At 44.4% G+C, this 24705-nt stretch overlaps 1 protein-coding gene across 1 annotated transcript in view; it reads left to right on the forward strand.

Moving 5' to 3' along the window:
• The window catches only part of ptprfa (protein tyrosine phosphatase receptor type Fa), a 396384-nt gene that overhangs the window by 267516 nt on the left and 104163 nt on the right, over window positions 1–24705 (forward strand). Inside the window, exon 24 of the mRNA XM_080430969.1 lies at window positions 6649–6764. Within this exon, the coding sequence (XP_080287095.1) occupies window positions 6649–6764 (116 nt within the window). The remainder of the gene's footprint in view (window positions 1–6648; window positions 6765–24705) is intronic.

Raw genomic sequence — 24705 nt, forward strand, 5'->3', positions numbered from 1 at the left:
ACTTTGAAAAATCTACAAGCTCACAATGTGGTTACTGTATGTTTTGTAATAATAATCAAAATCTACAAAGTAACTAGTAACTAAAGTTTTCAAATAATTGTAGTGGAGTAAAAGTACAATATTTTCCTCTGAGATGTGGTGGAGTTGAAGTAAAAGTATAGAAAATAACCATAACTATACTTTATCGGCCAAAAAAATAAAGGTCTGCGGTTTTCGTAAAAAGAGTGTCAGCAACAGGATTCAATCACGGAGAGTTGGGGTTGGCAGTCCAGTGTTTAACGAGGACGCCACTGAATCAATTGAAGGCAAGGGTTTTTCGCTCTGTTAGAATGTGTTACCGCGTGGACTCCTTGTCTCTTTGGTGTTTTGACCAGGCGGGGCGTCCCGTTTCTTTGGTGATTCGACCGGGTGGGGCGTGGTTCTCACACAGCGACTGACGTAGGCAGAAGGGAAATGAAAGGGCGGGGCTTGCAGCTAAACTCCCTTGCAAATCGCTTGGATGCGCTTCATTGTCTCCGCCAGGCCGAAAGGCATGGCGAGAGTATGTTTTGCACCCTGTCCGTCCGTCTGTGTGTGTGTCTGTCCGTCTGTGTGTCATTCTGTCTGTCTGTGTACCGCTAATCTCCGGCACCGCTGGCTTGATCCCAGCGAAACTGTGCACACACACTCCCTGGATGCCAATACAGAACTTCTTTCACATGGGCCTGTTGTAGCGCCACCAGGAGGCCGCTTTTTGCAAAACAATTTTTTTTGTCAGTAGGGGAGAACGGGGTAAGATGAACCACTTTTTACTTATGTTGACCTCTAGGCAAGGAAAAATGAGATGGAAGTAAAATCTAAGCATCTACTAAAACTTCAAGATGTCTTCCATCAATTGAAATAATGAGTGTGCATCTATGACAAATGGTTGTAAAAATATGGGTTCTCAAAAAAAAGTGGTCATGTGGTTCAATTTGCCCCAGGTAAGGGATAAGTTGATCCTAGTCAAGGGGTAAATTTACCCATATGATATTTTGCATTTTCAAGTTTAAACTTGAACAAATAATGTATTCACGTATCAACAATAATTTAATAACACATTTCCCTTTTGCAAATGGTCTTATTTATGTTCTTAATGGTATGTAAACAATATAAAACTAATTAAATAATGTTTGTTATTCAGAACCTTTTAATATTTGCAATTGTTAATACAATATTGAAAACTTCTCTTAAATGAGTGTATTCATCCAAATGAAAGGTCATACAGCATAATTTGAGAAGAAAAGACATAATAAAAAATATGAATGGTGATTCATATTAGGATAATTGGCTCAATTTACCCCAAGGCATTTGGTTAATCTTGCCCCATGGCCACCATTTTGACAAATCTGGCTAGCTTAATGCTTCAGGCTAAGCTTTAGTTAAATGATTCACATGGTTTCATACATAAGAATATCACCAACATGCATGATATATAAGTTTAGGCCTGGGTACATTTGCTTAAAAATAAACATCATTATACCAGAAAAGTAAAAATTTAACTTTGACCAGCACAAAACACTTTTTTATGTAAAAATATGCTTATCACAGTGCCCATGTGTGTCTCCCCTTCACTGCCAGGTAGAAATGATGGGTGTGTCCTGATTTTAAGGTCACATGACCACTCATGTGTATAGTTTTAAAGATACAGGGGGTGGTTCAACTTACCCGGCGGCTCATCTTACCCCGTTCTCCCCTACTCCTACAGATTTTGTCCAAACATCACGCAAATCGGTACACAGTATCGTATAGTCATTAAACAAAACCGGTCTTTCAGATTTTTCATATTCCATCCTGATTGGCTAAAAAGTTTGCAGGAAGGCTCCGTTTTGAACAAAATGCCTCAATTCATGAACACAGCGTGCAATTTCTGTGAAATTTTGCATGTACATTCCCACTATGCCAAGGAAGAAATGCCACTTGACATTTTTCAAATCAACCTCATGGTGGCGCTATTACAGGCCAATTCTTGTTATTACCTCTAACTGCACCGATCTGTGTAAAACTTTGTATGCACACTCCGTAGAGGTCAAGAAAAAAACGAGTTATGTAAAACCTCTTTTTGTTAAATGACTCCTTCATATAAAAAAAATGTGGGAACCACTGGTTTAAAAGACAATAGGAAGCAAGCCAAAATAAGCAACTACAATCAATCAAGCCCAATGTCGCTTATTATAAGCAGACATGGCAACACTGGTAAACAGGAAACCCCTTGATGGGGCTCCCCACCCCCCTACTTGCCTACCTTGCTACCTACTTCCTGGGCGTGGCCAGGAATATGGTGAATAGCTCAGTCGGAAGAACTTTCGCCTTTGGACCACAAGGTCATGGGTTCGATCCCGCCAAACTCAGCGTATGAGTAGCACGGCTTGGGTGTGTCAAGTCATGCGGTATGTACTGGGAACTGATGGTATGGTGCTCCACCTCAGCAATCCGTCTCCACTTTTTTCCCAAAAAGTGGGTCGGGAGTCGGGACCCATTTGTGGGTCCTGGACCTTTTTTTTCCAGAACAGTGCAGCCAGTGCCAGCGTTTTTGAGCATTTTTACTAACCTTTCAAGAGCCACGGAATATTTCGCTCCAGGACGATCGACACAGAGTGTCACAAAAGACGGAGGAGTGCTCTGCTTCCATCGGGGGGGGGAAGCGTGTCACCGCGATCCTCCGTTCTTTAGTTATTGGCTGTTGAATATAGCTTGTTCTCGCCAAAAACGCAGGAAAAAACAAGAAAGCAGAGAATTTTTTATTTTTCTAAATCCTTTAACATTAGATCGGACGGGGCTGGGTTTGTTGTGATCACGTTATTTCCAGGTATACTCTTGTCCGTATGTCATAGGATCACTCATAGGTTGGCGAAGAGTCATCTAGCGTAAACACTGAAAACACTGTTTTGACGTGTTACAAGTCACTAGTCCATACCCGTTGGGGATATGAGCATCATTTTCATAGACCTGCTTACTTATTCCTCTGGCAAAATGTGGCAACACTGACACCCAATCCCATAGCCTGGGGGACCATAGACAGTGTTTCCAAAAAAGGCTAATAAACAGAATTAATTTGGGTAAAGTGAAAAACAGGCTTCCTCACAGTGGGCATTTGTTAATGATGAATGGCCAATTGGCACTGAATGAGTTAGATATAGCTTTGGTGGTTAATTCATGATGTATGTTTTTTTTCCCTTCCTAGAAAGGTGTGACTTTGAAATGTATTGGCGTGAAGTTCATAAGTTTTTTTTAATAAAGTATAGTACTCAAGAAAATGTACTTAGTTATTGTCCACCACTGAAGATGAGAAAGTGAAGAGTTAGTTTGTCAGAGTCGGGGGCGTTGTCCTTCAGTTTGTGTTGGCGCAGGCTGTAGGCCAACGGCTATGCTTGACCACGATAACACTGGGCAGTGTGGAAAGTAACTCAGTATATTTAGATACAGTAGGTACCATACTTGACCTCTTAAACCCCCATTATGGTTCAGCCGAGTCCCTCAGGGCTCCCTGCTATAGTGTATTTATGTGGGGAAAGCTTTCGCTGAAAATAGCCAATCGACATCAGTATCATTTTAAGTTACTTTTACTTTACTTGAGTAGTTTTTTTCATGCCATTACAATTATTTGAAAACTTTAGTTGCACGTTAGTTTCTAGATTTAGATTATTATTACAAAAAAACATATCCTACATTAACCAGCCATATGTTATACTTCGGATATTCGAAAATAGCTGCAGTGAGTTTAATTCGGGCCTTTTACTTGAAACAGAGTATTTCTACATTGTGGTATTGATACTTTTACTTAAGTAAAAAAATGCACCACTGTGTATTGGGCAGAGGTTGGAGGCTAAAGCCTTTCCGCTCACTGGCATAATGGTAGAGAGTTAGGGTACCCTGCGGCTCCACACACACACACACACACACACACACACACACACACACACACACACACAGACACGCACGCACGCACGCACACGCGTGCGTGTGTGTTCTGTGCTCGGCTGAGCGGACCTATCCTCAGGCACACATGTGGACGGACTGGGTTGGTGGCATCCATCCATCTGTCACACTCCACTGACCATGACAGCTCTGTCTGTCTGTCTTCAGCCTCATTTAAAGTTTGGCCATTTGAAAATAGCCGATCTACAAGCTCACAATTTGTCGCGATGCGTTGTGAGCTTATCTGCTATTTTCAAAAGATTTGTATACATTTTTGAGATATGATAACATGTGAAACGGGATATTCTGCATAATGAGTACTTTTACTTTTGGTACTTTAAGTAGCCTACATTTTGATGCCAATACGTTTGTACTTTTACGCAAGTATTTAAGAATTTAGATGACCAGACTTTTACTTGTAACAGCGTTTCTACATTGCAGTATTTATACTTTTACTTAAGTAAAAAGAAAATAGTACTTTTTCCACCACTGTCTGTCTGTCTGTGCGTGCGTCTCTCTCTCACTCTCACTCTCACTCTCACTCTCACTCACTCTCACTCTCACTCTCACTCTCTCACTCCATTGTGGTCCAATAAACATTCAACAACAATCAATCTATTTTTTTCCCTCAAAATTTAGAGTAGCCAATAATTTTTTTCCCCTTTTCTCCCCAATTTTGTTGTTATGCCAATTGATTCCTCCCCGCACACATTTCTGTGTTGACACTGCTGTCATATCCTACTGACTCACCTGCCAGTGAGGAGCCCCCACCAGGAGGATGTAGAGCCTTCGTCCTACTCCTCCCGCCCAACACTCCCCGCTGACAGATGCCACCCCAGCCCTTAGGAGTACGTGCAATGACCGATATCACCCTCCCCGCCCGGCTTTCCTCCCCTGAACACGGGCCAATTGTATTCGTGTAGACGCTGGACAAAGCCGTGGGCAGTGACTTTTACCACTAGCTACTGTATATCATTTCAAGCAATTGATGATAATAAGATAGAAAGGAGTTGGGCCGAGCGATCCTCCTAGCCTGGAGGATCTCTGCACCCAGCGCTGCCTCAACAAATCCCTGAGGGTCATTAAAGATCCCAACCATCATAGCACAGCACCGAGTGCCGCCCTATGAGCTTGTAGATCTGCTATTTTTGAAACATTTTGAACATTTGTGCAAATCTTTGAATATATATTCAAAGATTTGAAGTAAACATTTGTAACTGAAATCTTATTGCTTCTGGGGATTCTACAAATGTCTTCTAAATCCTAACATTTTTTTGAAGAGAGAAAAACGTATGATGCTATAATATCAGTGGTTCTCAAAAAATATAATGTAGTTGGCCGTGGACCCCCATCTCAAAATATTATATTCCAGGGACCCCTAGAAGTTGTAACAGAGTTAAAAATATTCCCACAAATGTTCACAATTTTTAAAAAAAATAGCAGATCTACAAGCTCACCAGGAGGCCGATTTTTGCAAAACAATTTTTTTTGCTATTACTCCAAAAACAAATTGTCCAAACATCAGGCAAATCTGTACACATTATCTCTATAGTCGTCATGTCATCAAGACGGACCTGTCCAATTTTTCATAGTTCATCCTGATTGGCTAAGATTGACTTCTACTCCCTGGCCTGGGGGAGATCTGTGCTCCGAGGTGTATATTTTTTGAGTTTGCCCTGTTTTTATTGAGTGTTTTTAGGCTTTAAGTTGACGTTTTTATTATGTGTTTTTGTATTATTATTGTAGCGGAGCTTCAGAGCGTGTACATTTTTCATGTGTACTGTATGTATCTAACCAGTGCATCTAAGTGACAATAAAGTGAGTCAGAATCTGAGAGAGCTGTTTGCAACCCTGTGGGGACAGAGCCAAAGAGTTTAGCTAAGGATGAGGTAGAGAGAGTTGGTGAACATACTGTAACTCAATCCTTCCTGTGTTTCTCCTCGTGGTTTCCTGTTTCCTGTTTCCTGTGCTACCTGTGAACGCAGCAACCAGGACAGGTTGGTACTTCCTGCTGGTGCATCCACTCTGCATGAAACCTTGCATCTCCACATAGCAACTATTTATGTTTTTTCTTCTTCTTTTTTTCTCGTTTCTTATTAATGGCTTACTTCGTCGTACAAGAGTGCTTGCGTTAAACAGTGGCGTAGAGTACCTAAGTACATGTACAATTTTGAGGTACTTTTACTTTACAGGAGTACTTCCAATTTGAATTACTTTTACTTTTACTCAACTACATCTCAGAGGCAACTTTGTACTTTTACTCCACTACAATTATTTGAAAACTTTAGTTACTTTGTAGATTTTGACTATTATTACAAAATATACATTTCGGCCATGTGAAAATAGCAGATCTACAAGGTCACAATTGCGTCGCACCGTGACGCAGTTGTGAGCTTGTAGATCTGCTATTTCCAAAAAAATATTTTTTTAAAACTTGAAATGGGACATTCTGCATAATGAGTACTTTTACTTTTGATACTTTAAAGTACATTTTGATGCCAATATTTTTGTACTTTTACTCAAGTACATTTTGTATCCCGTACTTTTACTTGTAACGGAGTATTGATACTTTTGCTTAAGTAAACAAATTGAGTACTTTTTCCACCACTGACGTAATAGTGTGTGCGTACATACATAATGTATGTAGGTATGTGCCATAGTATGGTGTACATCTTGTCTATGTGTTCTCATTGCATGTCATGGTGTCTCCAGGAAGCGAGCGTCTCCTTCAGCTAAAGATGAACACTGCTCTTCAGGCATGAAAGATGCACTGCTGGAGCACTCCTCTGACCCCGTAGAGCTGAGACGCATCCACTACCACACACAAGGTACACACACACACACACACACACACACACACACACACAGACACACACAGACAGACACACAGACACACAGACACACAGACACACGCACACACACACACACACACACACACACACACACACACACACACACACACACACACACACGCAAAACTCTGGTTTCTCTTCAAATTCTCCGTAACATACTACTATGGGATATCAGCGCCTCCTGGCGATGCACAGAGCTACATACCATAAACTCCCGGGCCATTGGCTGATAAGGGTATGTCACCGGAAGACCGGAAGGGGTATAAAACCCCTCGCGTGACGTAGGCTCATCCTCTTTTGCTTCTCTGCATGGCAGATGCGACACGGCTTAAGACATACTAAACAAACAAATTCTAAAAACGATTTGATTTCTTTGGACAAAAAACTGTTCTAGCCCACAGCGGTGGTACTTGTATCAACCCGCGGGTTTTCCTCCGTTAAAAAATATTTTAGGTCCACTCCCACGGCTATCTTCTTTCTTCAACCTTTTAACTAAAGTTTTCCTCCTCACGTGCTAGCACGGTCAAGTCAGAGTTAGCTGCTAAAGCTAATTAGCCTAGCAGCTAAAAGCTAACTAGCCTAGCTCTCCGTCAGTTGCTGTGTTAAACCTAGCCTAGCGTTAGCGTTAGCTTAGCAAACACTCGACGCTAGCTCTATGATGGAGGAACCACGCACATGCGGCCTACTGGACTGCCGCATGCTCATCGCCGGAGACGACCCCCACGGGTTTTGCATCTCCTGCCTCGGGCTCCAGCATGCCTTTGCAGCGAGGCATTTCCCCGATGCACCAGGACACTGCACTGACTGCAGGTTCTTCTCCACCCTGTACCTCGACAGCCGCCTGGCCAGGGCCAGGGCACTCGTCGGAGGAAGCAGCGGGGTTTCGTCCCAGATCGGCGCGGCTCCAGAGAACGGGCGTGGTGGGCCCCACCGCATGCGTCCCCAGATCACCATGGGCCCTCTAGCAGCCCCGGCGCCCCCGAGCAGCGCAAGCCACGGTTCGCGGCGCCTCCAGGCTGCTACACCAGCCGTGCAGTACAGCACTCCAGCAGCAGCGAGGGCTGTGCCTGGGGGACCCACCCAGGTACAGCCTACCAGCGGCTCTTCCTCCCCCTCTTCCCAGCCATCTACACCTCTACCTCCGCAGGCGTACAGGGACGGCAGTGCGTCGCCAGAGGACAGCGAGGGCTCCGACGACGGCAGCATGGACGAGGGGGAGGACGAGGGTGAGCTACCCTCCTTCTAGGAAGTCTCCGGGGAGGCCGCCATGTCCAGTCCTCTACACGACGACACCCTGTAGGCCTCCGGTGGTCAACCGGGGCCCAGCTGGCCTGCTAGGCAGGAACTGGAATCCGACCCCGCCAAAAGAGAGGAGCCCGTATTGGCGATCATCGAAAGGGCCCTCGCTAGGTGTGGCCTCGAGCGACCGCTGGATGAGCAAGCCCCCACCCCTCCTGACGACGAGTACCAGGGCTTGGCCCCCCAGGACTAGCGTTCACCCAGGTCCAGGAAGAACCCGGTCGCCAAGGGCTTCGCGAGGGCCCTGATGTCCACCTGGGAGAACCACTCCGAGCCCTCAAGGTTAGGCTTTCCGCTCGATGTGGTGGACGCTCCAAAAATGGGCCTCATCGCCTGCCCCCCCATGGACCTCGTGCTGGCCCAGGGTATCGTGGATCAACGCGGCGTGGTGCCCCTGACCCCCGAGCCCCACTTCACCATCCAGAAGGAGAAGTCACTCTCTGTGGCGGTGAAAAAGGCCTACAAATCGGCGGTGCTGGCGGCGCGTGCGCTCAACATGGTGGCTATCCTCCAGGGCTCGACCGCTAAACGTCTGACCGAGCTGAGGGAGGCCTGGGGCGACGACGCAGAGGAGTTGGAGGCCCTGCAACAACTCAACATAAAGGTGACTCGCCACGCCACGGCGTGGGTTGGGAAATCCATCGCGGACAGCGCAGCAATCGAGCGAGCACGCTGGCTCGACCTCGCCGATTTCCGCCCGGAGGTAACTGACGAGAGGAAGATGGTCATGGCGCTCCCGCCGAGACCAGACAATCTGTTTGCGGGCGCCTCGGAGTTCCTCCGCGTCTCCACCGAGTCCAGGAAGGCCCAGAGGGAAGCAGCGGCTGGCGTACTGGAACCCGCCCCCCCTGCATCTTCCAGGCCCCGCAACGAAAGGCCCGCCGGCAGAGGACGTTCCTCCTCCTCTTGCCATGGACAGGCCAGCACCTCACGGTCCTCCTCGGCCCAAGCGACCTCAAGGGAGAGACCCCGGGAAGTGGGAAACAGCCGGGGCAGACCTTCCCCCCGCCAGCACCCCGCCCCCAACCCCAGGCCTACACATCGCGACACGGGGAAAGCCTGCCGCGGCGCACGGGGTAAGTGACACTCTCTCACCGGTGCACAGACTGGTTCAGCCCCCCCCTCGGACGTTCGTGCTGGGGAAGAGGACAGTGGCTTTTCAGGCCTCTATGGACAGGGTCAGGGACGGCTCCACGAGTGCCAAAAGACTTAGTATGGAAAACGTAAATGTATGTATGCAAGTACCTGTTTTTCTGCCAAAGAAAATAAATGTGTTACATGTTACAAACCAGCTCGTTATTCCACATGTCCTAGAGCAGCGGAGCAGTGGAGTCCGCGTTCCGCGGGCACCTCTGCTCCAATGCTCTCATTATATAAGCCCACAATGCCTGGAACGCCCAAACTCCGGTGTTCCAGACATTGCTGGGATAACATCTGTGCATGGGATGAATGAACGCTCTCATTTCATAAGCCCACAATGCCTGGAACCACCGAATTCCAGTGTTCCAGACATTGCTGGGATAAACTCTGTGCATGTTTTGGATCATACAAAGGTAATAGAAAAACCGACGTCACTCCCGTCCACCAGGGGGCGCAAAAGCACCAGTGGAATAAAGTCATGTCGGTTTTGTCTTCCGTCCACCAGGGTGCGCCACTGTGGGACGGAAGCATTTAGGTCAGGAAAAGCGGACCTCTGTCGCCACCATTTTGGAGGGACAGATGACCCCTCAGTTTTACCATCACACATGCACAAGCCCTCGTTCGCCGCTGGAGGGCGACAAAGCACCTCCTACAGGGAGGGCCGGTTTGTCGATGCTCCGTCCCGAGCCGTTGGGCTCAGACAAGATGGCGACGACCACGGTAGGCCTAATATTGACATCGGGGAGAGTTCCCGTGGCCGGCCACGTGACTCCCTTGAGTCTCCCACGCAGGCCATCGCTACCTCTACTGTCTCTAGCGGGGACCACACAAGTAGCGGCGCCGTTGGTTTCCATGGAAACAAACAAGCTAAGATGGCGGCAGTCCAGGACAGACCGGATGTTGACATTGAGGAGGGTTCCCGTGACCAGTCACGTGACTCCGTTGAGTCTTCCGGACGGACCGTTAGTACCCCTACTGTCTCTAGTGGGCGCCCCAGGTATGGCACCGTTGGCTCCAGTAGCACCGTCATCGGTCCCCATGGCAACGAATATACGCTCCAAGCGGCCGGTGACTTTATTAACCCCCACCAACCCGCTCGCTCGGTGTGTGGAGCAATGGAAAATTTGCAAGCCAAATCCTTGGGTGTTGCGCACAATACAAAAGGGTTACAGGCTGAAATTCTCCACAAAACCCCCCATGACAGACAAAGTATTGTTTTCTCATGCGAAGGGTCCAGCAGCCAACACTCAGAGGGAGGAAGTAACCTCCCTCTTGAGCAAAGGCGCTATCAGATAATTACTCCCGAACCAGAACCGTTTGGGTTTGTATTCGAAATATTTTCTGGTGAAAAAGAAGGGGGGGGGTGTACGACCCATTCTGAATCTGAAGGGTCTCAACAAATATCTGACGGTTTACAACTTTCGAATGTTGACAACCGCAGGGCTGTTGCGGACAGCATCGATCTCAAGGATGCTTATTTCCACATCCCAATTTACCCGCCGCACAGGAAGTTCCTACGCTTTGGCTTCGAGGGGAGGGTGTACGAGTACACAGTCTTCCCCTTCGGTATGTCGCTGAGCCCCAGGGTGTTCGTGAAGTGCACCGATGCGGCCATAGCTCCACTGAGGCGGCAGGGAATCCGGGCCAGACCGGTTACTAGGCCTCTTTTCCCAGCCTGGGACCTGGCGGTGGTACTGGATGCACTTTGCCATCCACCGTTCGAGCCTTTTGAGTCTGTGGATCTGAAGATCGTTAGTCTCAAAACGGTCGTTTTGGTTGCTTTGTCTACAGCTAAACGGGTCAGTGACATGCATGCGCTCTCAGTGAGTTCGGAATGCATGAGGTTCTCAGGCGACAACGGAAGAGTTTTGCTTAAACCCAACATGGCGTTTGTGCGCAAGAACGGGATGGTTGAGCTGGTAGCTTTTCATCCACCTCCTTTCGCTTCAGCGGAGGATAGACGGCTGCTGTCTCTGTCCAGTGAGGGCTTTGAAGCTCTACTGTCAGAGGACAGTAGAGCTTCACCCATTGCCAGCGATTATAGATTTTCCTTACCTTTTCAACTAGTCACAGAATATTTATATCCAGTATGATCGATCCCCCAACGGTTTGCTAAACACGGAGGGTTTCTCTCTGCTTCCGCGAGAAAGAAAAAAAAAATCATCGGGACCCCCCCCCCCCCCCCCGTTTGCTTGTTACAGGCCATTGAACATAGCATGTCTCGTCAAAAATGCAGGGAGAAAAAAATATACAGCCTTTTCCCCAAATACGCTAAGCAGGAAGTTAATGGTGGTGGAGATCTTTCGATCACGTGATCTCCTGGATCTGTGTGACTTGAGGATGAAAATGGTCACTTTTGTGTTAGAAAACAGCACCATCTGGTGGAAAACCACTGAAAACGAAAAAGTCATAAAAGTCGTCTTTGGCAGTAATGAGTTAACACATTGGGTGCCAAAACCGGGATTCTCCGGTTTTGTAAATAGTCGCGTTGAGTGCCAAAACCGGAGATCTCCGTGAAGAGATTTATTTATTTTTCCACATGGGGGCGCTCTAATGCACATTATGTGCATCGTATGTGCACACTCGCGGGGGAGGGGATGAAGTTCTCAGTTCACACACACACAAACACAAGCCCAATGCCTTTTCTTTTGTTTCAAACAACATAGCGATCGGCAACTACACGTACACGTACACACACACGCGCACACACACACACACACACACACACACACACACACACACACACACACACACAACCTCCAAGCCCAGGGACGGTGGCGAGCTGGTCCACCTCCAGTCCGCGCCCAGGGACGGTGGACAAAGTCCTTACCTTTAGTAGTTCTCTGCAATGCGCCGATCATGGCACACGGATTTATCCATATAAAAAATAAACTCCATGGACGCAACTCGTGTGTGTCTGTGCGAGCAGCCTGTAGTGAGGCCGCCGCGGACACACACAAACACAAATACACACACACACACACACACACACACACACACACACACACTCGACTGCTTTATTTAGTGTAACTCGAACACGCACTGCTTGGTATGGGTTAAATAAATGGGTATACAAACGTATTCCATTCATGGCGATGTGATTGGTATCATAATATGTCATTCATGTAGGCTACAAGCCTACCTACAGTATGTGACAACAAAGATTGTACCACTACGCTAAGGATTACATGAAAGAAAGACACAGTTGGGCGGGCGTGTGTGTGTGTGTGTGTGTGTGTGTGTGTGTGTGTGTGTGTGTGTGTGTGTGTGTGTGTGTGAGGGAGAGAGAGAGGCGTGTGCGTGTGTGGCGAGGCGAACGGGGGAAACTCTTTCTTATTGGCTTTTCATGCTTTTTTTGGGTCGTATTCTGGTTCTTCATGTCTTGAAGTCGGGGCGTTTTGTGAATATTTAAGGGCGTGTTATTTAAATGACGCTCGTTTTCAGACGTGAGATTTATCAAAGCTCCGACCTGATGTACGCTAGGATTGGCTGTATACGATCCGTTGATAAATCTGACTTCGACACGTGTCACCTTGACACCAACTGTCCAACCGCTAGATAATGAGTTATAAGAATCTAATTTAAGTTCAGTTGGATTACTTTTAAATAAATTGTACTATATATAAGTCAGTTACTTACAGTAACAATGAAAAAGAAAACAATATATTTTGTTGTATATCTATTGCATTTATTTGTATTATATGTGAACACATATGGTATGGTGGGTACTGGGTAGACACCACAAATGTAACACGTCCAAGACCACATTATCTTATATCGTATATAACAAGAGGGGAAAAGTGCAATAAAGAGAACAAGTTCAAGGTTCTTACTCCAAGTAACTAGTAATCAAGTAATGTAACTGTCAAAAAGGGCTAAAAGAGAGAAGAAAAAAAAATCCAATGTCCATTGATGATGCACTGGCAGATGGTAAAATGTAAGGCCTCCTCTGCTCCTCAAAAAAAAAGTCTTCTGAACACGGAGGGTTTCTCTCTGCTTCCGCGAGAAAGAAAAAAAAATCATCGGGACCCCCCCCCCCCCCCCGTTTGCTTGTTACAGGCCATTGAACATAGCATGTCTCGTCAAAAATGCAGGGAGAAAAAAATATACAGCCTTTTCCCCAAATACGCTAAGCAGGAAGTTAATGGTGGTGGAGATCTTTCGATCACGTGATCTCCTGGATCTGTGTGACTTGAGGATGAAAATGGTCACTTTTGTGTTAGAAAACAGCACCATCTGGTGGAAAACCACTGAAAACGAAAAAGTCATAAAAGTCGTCTTTGGCAGTAATGAGTTAACACATTGGGTGCCAAAACCGGGATTCTCTGGTTTTGTAAATAGTCGCGTTGAGTGCCAAAACCGGAGATCTCCGTGAAGAGATTTATTTATTTTTCCACATGGGGGCGCTCTAATGCACATTATGTGCATCGTATGTGCACACTCGCGGGGGAGGGGATGAAGTTCTCCTGAACCTGCCTAAACCTAAAGTTCACATAGATCTGTAAAGTGTAATGTGCATGAGCATGCTAGCTCATACACGCGCGGGGATGCACGTACCTCGTGTGTGTCTGTGCGAGCAGTCGTAGTGAGGCACGCGCGCGCGCGAGCACACACACACAAACACAAGCCCAATGCCTTTTCTTTTGTTTCAAACAACATAGCGATCGGCAACTACACGTACACGTACACACACACGCGCACACACACACACACACACACACACACACACAACCTCCAAGCCCAGGGACGGTGGCGAGCTGGTCCACCTCCAGTCCGCGCCCAGGGACGGTGGACAAAGTCCTTACCTTTAGTAGTTCTCTGCAATGCGCCGATCATGGCACACGGATTTATCCATATAAAAAATAAACTCCATGGACGCAACTCGTGTGTGTCTGTGCGAGCAGCCTGTAGTGAGGCCGCCGCGGACACACACAAACACAAATACACACACACACACACACACACACACACACACACACACACACTCGACTGCTTTATTTAGTGTAACTCGAACACGCACTGCTTGGTATGGGTTAAATAAATGGGTATACAAACGTATTCCATTCATGGCGATGTGATTGGTATCATAATATGTCATTCATGTAGGCTACAAGCCTACCTACAGTATGTGACAACAAAGATTGTACCACTACGCTAAGGATTACATGAAAGAAAGACACAGTTGGGCGGGCGTGTGTGTGTGTGTGTGTGTGTGTGTGTGTGTGTGTGTGTGTGTGTGTGTGTGTGTGTGTGTGTGTGTGTGTGTGTGAGAGAGAGGCGTGTGCGTGTGTGGCGAGGCGAACGGGGGAAACTCTTTCTTATTGGCTTTTCATGCTTTTTTTGGGTCGTATTCTGGTTCTTCATGTCTTGAAGTCGGGGCGTTTTGTGAATATTTAAGGGCGTGTTATTTAAATGACGCTCGTTTTCAGACGTGAGATTTATCAAAGCTCCGACCTGATGTACGCTAGGATTGGCTGTATACGATCCGTTGATAAATCTGACTTCGACACGTGTCACCTTGACACCAACTGTCCAACCGCTAGATAATGAGTTATATGGCTTAAGAATCTAATTTCAGTTCAGTTGGATTACTTTTAAATAAATTGTACTATATATAAGTCAGTTACTTACAGTAACAATGAAAAAGAAAACAATATATTTTGTTGTATATCTATTGCATTTATTTGTATTATATGTGAACACATATGGTATGGTGGGTACTGGGTAGACACCACAAATGTAACACGTCCAAGACCACATTATCTTATATCGTATATAACAAGAGGGGAAAAGTGCAATAAAGAGAACAAGTTTAAGGTTCTTACTCCAAGTAACTAGTAATCAAGTAATGTAACTGTCAAAAAGGGCTAAAAGAGAGAAGAAAAAAAAATCCAATGTCCATTGATGATGCACTGGCAGATGGTAAAATGTAAGGCCTCCTCTGCTCCTCAAAAGAAAAGTCTTCTGAGGTAGTACCGGCAGCAGAAGCCACTTCTCCTCTGGTCTGGTCATTAATCTTCAAAGATCTGATTTTTGCCACATTCAAAACACAAACATATACTGTTACAGTATATAGTAAGAATAGAACATATAGTCTTGAAACTGTCTTGGTCTTGAAAATATATGACTAAACATAATTATGTTAATATTAGCAGTTCTACAAATTATAAAAACAAGCCCTTAATGATTCAGAATGATAATTCCTAATGAGTGACTGTAGAACAAGCACATATCTGATCAGGAACTAATATGTTACCTTATTTTTCCCGTCTGTCCTTCTCAGTTTTCCAGTGTTTGTACACCTTGTCCAGGTTGATGGTGGCACCATCTGCTTTGCAGCCTTGACTTGATTCGCATTAACTGGTCCAAAGGTTCCACTTGAAGACGATTTCTTGATGTTGTTTTGATTCGATTCATCAAGTTAAATCCTCTTTCACAGTCTGCACTGGATGCTTGAAATGTCCCACAAATGTCCACAAGCTGTGAGACGTCCCTCAGCTCCTCACATCTAAGTGTTGCAGCCACCATATGTGAGAATGTGCTGATTGTCCCTTGTTTCAGTTTGTGTCTCACAATGTACTTCAAATCAGCATATTCACTGTTAATGGCATCCATAGACTGTGGGCGGGGAATGGCCTGGTACTTCTTTGCCAGCACAGCAACATCTGTTGATCTTTAGTCAAAACTGATGTCTGAACTCAATGCTGCAATGTCAAACGCAGACCACTCTTTTAAACCATCCACTGGAAAACGAGCATCCAGGTGATCACACAGGCTGTGAATAAACAGAGTAATATCCCCATCAGCTGTTGAGGTCCTTATCACCGCTTTGACTCTGTCACTCCACTGAGGCTCTCCCGCATCATTCAGGTACTGCAAACGCAGCTTCTCGATCTTTGCTCTTGCAAGGCAATGCCCTTCCATCACCGCCAGGTTGCATTTTTGAAGAGAGAGGTAGAGTTGTGCCAGCTCGCTCAACACATCTCCAAGAGCAGTGAGTGTAAACTTGTACTTTGGATTACTCAGCTTTTTGTAGCAGTATTTTGCCACTGGATCTCCATTATCACTGTATGTTGTTTTGCAGTATTCCTCAAGAACAGTGTAGTTCCTCAGAACAGCATTTACAGCTTGGTTGCGTGACAGCCATCGCACCTCATTCAAAGGCCTGAATGACAGTGTATCCTGATCGAGGACCTCTGCTAGTTCCTCAAATGTGCACGGATCGCGGTTTTAGTTGCGGTTGCCGCAGTTAACCGCAGTTTGGGTGGATTTGGGTCAATCAAATATAATAATTAATAAATATTCGATAAACCGCGGGTGAAATAATGCGGGAATTAAATGAATGATATCAATCTATAGGCCTATTATAGCTTTTTAAAAGCACGAAATCTCGCCGTGCGTGAGTTTGTAGTATTTTAATATTACGTCATTTTACATCAGGCACAAATTAGCCGCCTACTGCACGTTGCTTTACCGGCAAGGGGTCTTTGTACCGCATGAAGCCAGGGTTGCCAGATTTTGCAATAGAAATAAGCAGCCAGGTCTATGAAAACAAGCCCAAAACAAGTGCCAAATTAGCCGAAAAGTCGCTTATAAAGACAGACATGGCAACAGAGCCATGAAAGCGAAAGTAAAGTGAATGAAACTCCGTCTTGTTGTTACCATAGATATGGATTGTATACAGTCACTACATCGCGACAGACAGTGGTGAGTAACATTGTTTATAAGAAAACGTCAGGAAAATAATGATAATTTGATGCGGTTGGTGCGGATCTAGAAATAGGATGGTATAATTAACGCAGTTGGATGGCGGGTGGATAATGAACACGTATATGCGGATTTGGGTGACGATAAACCCTATCCGCGCATCTCTAATACTCACATATTTTTCTGATGATCATGTATCTTTTGAACAGCCAGCATTGATGCGTTCATTTTAATGCTGCGTAGTACATTGTCAATGAGCACTTTAACTTGCTGGCTGTCCAATTTTTTCTTTTGCGACTGTTCAGTCCTTTCGCGTCGTTCCTCTGCGTTCTGCTGCAGCAACGCACCGATTCCAACCCCCTCCTTGCGTCGTCGTAAAATCCCAGCAGCATTCTGGTGGGTTTTGTGCTGGAGGTGGCGCTTAAGGTAGTACATTTTCCATTCGTTCCACATTTTCCCTTCAGAAAAGTCACCTGGAACTTTGGCTTCACAACATGTTTTGTAGATAATTCCTTTCTCATCCGAAAAAGAAAACATATCTCCCAGTTTCACATGTTGTCCGTCTATTTACAAACTCCGCCAGCCATTCAGTCCTAAAAGAGAGCATTTTCTTCTTTGCTTTGGCTGGGTTTGGTGTCCATAACTTTCGGCTTTTTTGGAGGTTGACTCATGATTTATTATTAACACATTGTGTGCCAGAGGTTTATTAAAATAGGGTACGTTCAGTGCCTGCATATCTTCCATCCACTTACGTTTTGTGCTGTAGAAGCCCCGACGCGGAAGTGCATGTAAACAAAGCGTGCGTGCGAGACGGCGGAGGGTCCCGACTAACGCCTGGAACTAATGCGATCCTCCATTGCAGAGTGATCGGCGATCGAAAACGGCTCACTTCCACCACGTTAAAAAGAAATGGAGATATTAAGCTTTTAGTCAAGGAGTTAACATTGGAGCGGCCGACCGGAAGGATTTTTTTTGACTTCTCCCTCTAATTCCATGTCTCCATCCATGTCTTTCCTGTATGTCTGTTTGTCTCTCTGCTGCTCTGTGAGTCTCTCTCCATCTGTTCTGTCTTTCTATTCATCTTTCCTCTCTCTTTCTCTTAATGAGTGCTTTCATCTTTCTCTCTGGGATAGAAAGTTGAGGGGAAAATAAGGCCACATTTCATGTTATTGAATTATCCAACGTTCCTCAGTTCACAGTCAATAAGACCAAGCTAACCAAAGCCGAGATGCAGCTGCATTCATATCTGTATTAACACTGTATAATTGTGATGCATTACAGTTTTAATTAACATTTTTTTCTTTCGTTTTTTCTTCTGTGATATGTCCTATGGGTTATGGGATCTCCATCAGCCTTTTTTCATTTCAATGACCCCTAGTTTGATATTTTTGCTGTCAGGTCGAACCTCATATGTCCCAAACTGTTACTAATTCAACAATAGCAGATCTATACAAGCTCAAAATGCGTCGCTACTTTTGTGTGACACTCATGAAGTAGGTCGTTAATTTACAAAACAAATAAATAGCCTAAACATACTTATTTCTGGCTGCGTTTGCCCACTGCCTGCGATTTTAGTTTTTCTTACCTTTTCAACTGGTCACAGAATATTTATATCCATTGTTGTTAAGCACGGAGGGTTTCACTGTGCTGCCGCGAGAAAAAATAAATCACAGCGACCCCCCTTCCCTTGTTACAGGCTGTTGAATATAGCATGTCTCGTCAAAATGCAGGGGAAAAAAAATTGAACTCAATTTATTGATTGATTGAAAATTTCATTAGGCAAAAGTAGGCAAACCAAATTGCTACCAATTGCTTGTCGGTAATGAGCGAGGAGGTGTGGGTGGTGTGGGGGGGGGGAGGAGGTGTGGGTGGGGGAGGGGGGGACTTTGTGATGTCCGCGGGGGAGATGTGGAGGTGATTTGAGGCAGTATATCCTTCCTTAGACCTGCCGTCTAAGATCTTTCTTACTGGTGGAGGTGGGGGAGGGGTGATGTGGGGAAACCCTTGTGTCGACCTCGGCCAAATTCCACCAGGCGATGGACTGTTTGGGAAAATGGGAAACTCAGGGAGAAAATAATCTCTGTTTCCACGCCGATCCCACAGAGGGAAACCATGTAGTTGTCGTCCAGCGTCCGTTAATTGGAAAAACAGGGAAAATAACTCAGTTTCCCAGCATTCCTCTCGGTGGGACACTTTGTTGTTGTCCTGGTATCGACTGGTGGTGGAGGAGGAGGTGGGGGAGGGGTGAAGCTGTTGTCCCGCGTCGACGCCAAGCGGTGGTGCCAGGAGATAGGAAGAACAGGGGGAAAATCACCGTATCCCTGTGCTTCCCTCTGAGAGATACCCTGCGGTTGTCTCGGGCCCATGTGGCGCATGAGGAAATCCTCTTGGTGACGATGCTTGTGGGGAAGCCCTTGTGTCGTCACCGGCCAAATTCCCTCCAGCGGTGGTCTGTTTGAGAACGCGGGTCTTGAAACCAACACAGACGTTAACCGGGACAAATAATCCATCCTTGTTTCTCACGGGGTTGAATGCAGGAGAGAACCAAAAATGCGACTGTCCTCGTTGAAAGCCATCTCACATCTATCAAGATAGTTGTTTTCCCAAAAACGCTAAACAGGAAGTGGATGGGGGGGGGGGGACATCTTTGAATCTCCTGGATCTGTTTGACTTGAGGGTGAAAATGGTCACTCAGGTGACAGAGAACAGCGCCATCTGGTGGAACTGAAAACAAAAAAGTCGTCATAAGTCGTCCTTGGCAGTGAATGAGTTTAACTCTGACTTACGTATATCAGAGGCCATATTCAATGAAACTACAGACTAAACTTGTAAAACGTGTGTGCGCGCGAGTGATTGTACATGTGTGCATACTTGAGCATAATACGTACCTGCGATTGTCCATTTCTACACTCTCAAACTAGCACTGGGGACTGTAGCCTAAACCTTTGGTTCTCAAAGTAGGGTCCGGGGACCCCCAGGGGTCCTTTGGGGGGATACCAGGGGGCCCCCAGCAAAATGTCACAATCATTTTAACCCCTTTATCCATATTGTATACTTTGGTTATTCAAAAATAGCAGATGTACCAGCTCATAGCGCGGCACGGAGTGCCACGCTATGAGCTTGTAGATCTGCTATTTTTGAAAAACTTTGAAAATGTGTGCAAATCTTTTTTTTTTTTATGTTTAAAGGTGAAAATCTTTAACACAAATCTTTGCTTCTGGGGGTCCCTGGCACAACATATTTTCAGGTGGGGGTCCGCGGCCAAATACATATGAATTTGGGTGTCCTTGGCACGAAAAAGTTTGAGAACCACTGTTGTAAATGACAGCCCCTGTTTCCCCCTCCCACAGGTTCCAGTATCCCAAGTTGTCCCACCAGTCCAAGTTAGTTGTTTTCTTCGTTCATGTCTTTCATCCCCCCCCCCACCACCCCCTGTCTAATTAACATTGCAGTGGTTTGTTTTGCTGTTTCACAGGTGTCATGCCATTAATCCAGCGCCATGCACCATTTGTCCAACAGTGTGCTTCTTCACTAACCTTTGCTTTTAAAAACACTTCAGTTGTTTTTTGAGCATTTTGAGAATACTTAAGTATTCAAAAGGACAAATTACAAAGTGCATTTGGCTTTTGATATCAACACATTGCTGTATTGAAATGTTGACATTGTCCCCCTAAAAATCTAAGATTTCCCAGTAGTGTTTGTAGATCTAATATTTTGAAATACAGCTCATTGTGATTGATTCATAATTCAGGCCTACTTTTCCCCTTCCTAGAAATGTAGTGGAGTCAAAAGTACAATATTTGTCTTGTCATGTAGTGGAGTGAAAGTCATGATTATCCAATAACACAAATGCTCAAGTAAAGAACAGATACTAACCCTAAACATTTACTTAAGTACAGTATTCAAGTAAATGTATGTAGTTACTGTCCACCACTGCCCTAAGCTTAACCTCAAACTAACATAATATTTGTCGGACTATTGGACCGTTGGACTAATGGGCTTTTTGTTTCACATTGCAGTTGTTTCAACATACTCCCACTCTCAAGCTCTACTATAGTGACAGCATGGGACAACATTTGACCAAATGGCAACATTTGACGTGATGGCAGCCCCCTTCACGTAATTTTACAAAGTCCTGATAATCTTGAAGCTACCATAACGCAGCGCAGCGCAAGATAACGTAACGTATCGTAGCGTAATGTACCGTAGCATAACGTAACACAACGGAAAGTACCATAAGGTACCCTCAGCTACCGTAACGTAACGTAGCATAACGTAACGAAGCTACCGCGTAAGCTACCGCGTAAGCATAATATAACATAACATAACATAATTGTTTTTCATGTCAAGGACCCCCAAATTGATATATATTTGGCCGTGGACCCCCATCTTTAAGTATTTTGTGCCAGGGACACCATACATCATTTGTGTTGTTAGCATGTTTCAAAAATATTTATTTTTACATCATTTTCAACATTAAAGGGATCGTTCACCCCCAAAATGAAAATGTTTCTATATAGCCACTCATGGAGACTTGAATTCATGGATATTTTTTTTGATTTTGTTGCATTCCTAAGCCAATAATTTGATGACAGGCAGCGGTTCTGGTAGGAGACACAAAGGGTCATCAAATTATTGGCTTAGGAATGTGACAAAAACCAAAAAAATATCCGTGGGGTAAAGAAAATTAAGTTTTTCGGGTGACTATCCCTTTAAAAAGATCTAGGGGAGGCCTTAGCTGTTTGGAGGTAGTCCAACATTTTAATATGTTGGACAAAAGCTTAGCTAACTCATGTAACATCATTAAATTTTTTTATAATAATATAATAATCATTGTAATTAGATATGCTCTACCATACTGTAACATAACAAAAGACACATACAGTAAGATAAGATGAAATACATACAGTATAGAAATGCATTATTACAGCAGCCAGGAGTACGATATCCCCTGAAGCTATAAATGGAAGAGAGATTTATCAACAGAAAACACACTGTCTCTATAGCATTGTGCTTCTATAAGTGGAAAGGAAATGAAAAAGATGATGAAAGTATATGATCCGTGCCGTGTATGGAAATTACTGTACAATTGTCTCATATATCATAACATAGAGAGACAACAAACCCAGATAGAGATATTATCAATGGTGGACAATACTGTAAATACTGAAGTATTCAAAAGTACAAAATACCAAAGTACTTTTTCAGAAATTGTGAAACAAGCACATCTACAAGCTCACTTGCACTGTGACGCGTTGTGAGCTTGTGGATCGCCGCTGGTTCAAAATGCTGGCGCTTTTCGGTGATAGTTTTGTCTTCTTTCACTTTCTCCATGCCGTTTGGTGCCCCCCCAAGGTTGGTCAAGCATGAACTGAGGGGGCAGAATTTGCAACTGAGGGTGCCAGGCCCCCTCTGGCACCCCCGTGGCGCCGGGCCCGTGCCGATCATCAAATTATTGGCTTAGGAATGCGACAAAAACTAAAACATATCCATAAATTCAAGTCTCCATGGGGTGACTAATCCATAGGAAATTTTGGGGGTTAATCTGCTATTTTCAAAAAAAAATTAACATTTGTGCAAATCTTTGAATATGTATATATATTTTTAAAGCGAACATTTATAACTCAATTCTTTTTCATTCTGGGGATTCTAAGTCTTCTAAATCTAAACAGATATTTGAAGAAAGAAAAACAAGAACGAAATGACAAGTCATATTCTACCAGGTGCTGTGTGTGTGTGTGTGTGTGTGTGTGTGTCGCGCGCGATTGTTTTCATAGACCTGATTGCTTGTTTTTTCGCATTGCTTGTTTTTCTCGCCAAACCTGGCAACATTGAATATGCGACGCTGAAAGCTAATAATGTTTTTTATATAAGTGGTGGCAACAATTTTAGACACCACACAGGTCTTCCCAACAATAGCGAAGATTAAAGTCAGGGTGAACATGGCCAAATAATAACTTAATAGCCAAACTAGGTCTAATGAAGCACGCTAGCATTTAGGCTAACTCTGTTGCCTGAGGCCAGCACTGTCTGCAACTGTTGCAATGTTGAAGGAGGGGAGCGGAGGGCGGTTACTGCGGAGGACGGGCCGTCTCCCCATTGCCTTAAAGGACAGGCAAAACGGGGAACTGTCCCCATTGGCTTTTAAGGAGTGAAGGACAGCCAGGATAGCCAATGATTGAAAACATGTCGAACATGATGCAAATTTTTAGGATGACGATTTTTAGGATGACGATTAGGTCTGACTGTTTGTAGACTCAGTCACTCTTCGAGCACCTGGTAAAAACATATGTTGCTAATATCAGTGTTGCTCAGACTTTTTCATGTCAAGGACCTCCCAAAATTATGTATTTGGCCACGGACCCCCATCTGAAAATATTATTTTGGTTCCAGGGACCCCCAGAAGCAACGATTTGCACACATTTTCACGATTTCTTAAAAAAAAATAGCAGATCTACAAGCTCATAGCACACTCGGTGCCGTGCTATTTTTGAATAGCTAAAGAAATCTAAAAATGGCACAGATAAGTTCCCTTCCTGGTCTTAATGGGTTAAATGGTTATAAGCACAGTACTCAAGTACATGTACTTAGTTACTGTCCACCACTGAATAGTGGAAAAAGTACTCAAATGTTTTACTTTAAGTAAAAGTATCAATACTGCATTGTACAAATACTCTGTTACAAGTAAAAGTCCAGTGTTTAAAATTTACTTGAATAAAAGTACAAAAGTATTGGGATCAAAATGTACTTAAAGTACCACAAGTAGAAAGTACTCTGTATGCAGAATGTCCCATTTCACAAGTTTTCAAATGTATACAAATTCACAAGCTCACAATGTGTCGCATCGCGACGCATTGTGAGCTTGTAGATCGGCTATTTTCAAATGGACAAAATGTATACTTTTGGAGTATAAGTACAATATTTGCCTCTGAGACGTAGTGGAGTAGAAGTACTGAAAGTAAAAAATACCTCAAAATTGTACTTAAGCACAGTACTTGAGTAAATGTACTTATTTACTTTACACCACTGCTGTTGTACGATGGAGTATGAATGATGCTGCATTCGCACTAGGGAATGGATGATAATCGTTATTACCGTTTATCGTGATAAAACCCGCTCATGCTGATCGTATCGCGGATATTTTAATATATGGTGAAATTGGCTGGGTTCAATTCACTTTTGCCGAACTGCACAGCCGGTACTCTATGCTTAATCAAACTGACCCGTAAACGTAGTGCACTTGGTATGCTCTCTTTTCACTGTGCACACAATCTCTTTGCCAAAAATTACAGATGTACAAGCTCACATTGATTGATTGATTGATTGAATACTTTATTAGCAGTTTGCAAAAAAAAAGTACAGGAAAGTACAGTTCAATACAAGGTCAGCTAAGAGGATTTTAAACCCAAGAAAGCCTATGGCTTGTTTCCATTGGGGTGCTTTGTACTCAATTCAACCCGTCGCCACGTGAGCTTTAACATCTGCTATTCTGGGGCCAACGTGGTTAGCACAAGTGGTATGTGGAGTGTGTAAATTAAAAACACCACTTCGTCATGATACAGTGGCACACAAAAGTAGCAAAAATAGCCGATCTACAAGATTAAGGTTATTTTTTGAGTAAAAATGTATATACAAATTATAAGAAATATATATATTCAAAGATATGCACACATTTTCACGATTTTTCAAAAATAGCAGATCTACAAGCTCATAGCGTTATGAGCTTGTATATCTGCTATTTTTGAATAGCCAAAGAAATCTAAAAATGACA

This window comes from Gymnoscopelus braueri (genome assembly GCF_963280865.1).
Source record: "Gymnoscopelus braueri genome assembly, chromosome: 6".
Taxonomy (NCBI): Eukaryota; Metazoa; Chordata; class Actinopteri; order Myctophiformes; family Myctophidae; genus Gymnoscopelus; species Gymnoscopelus braueri.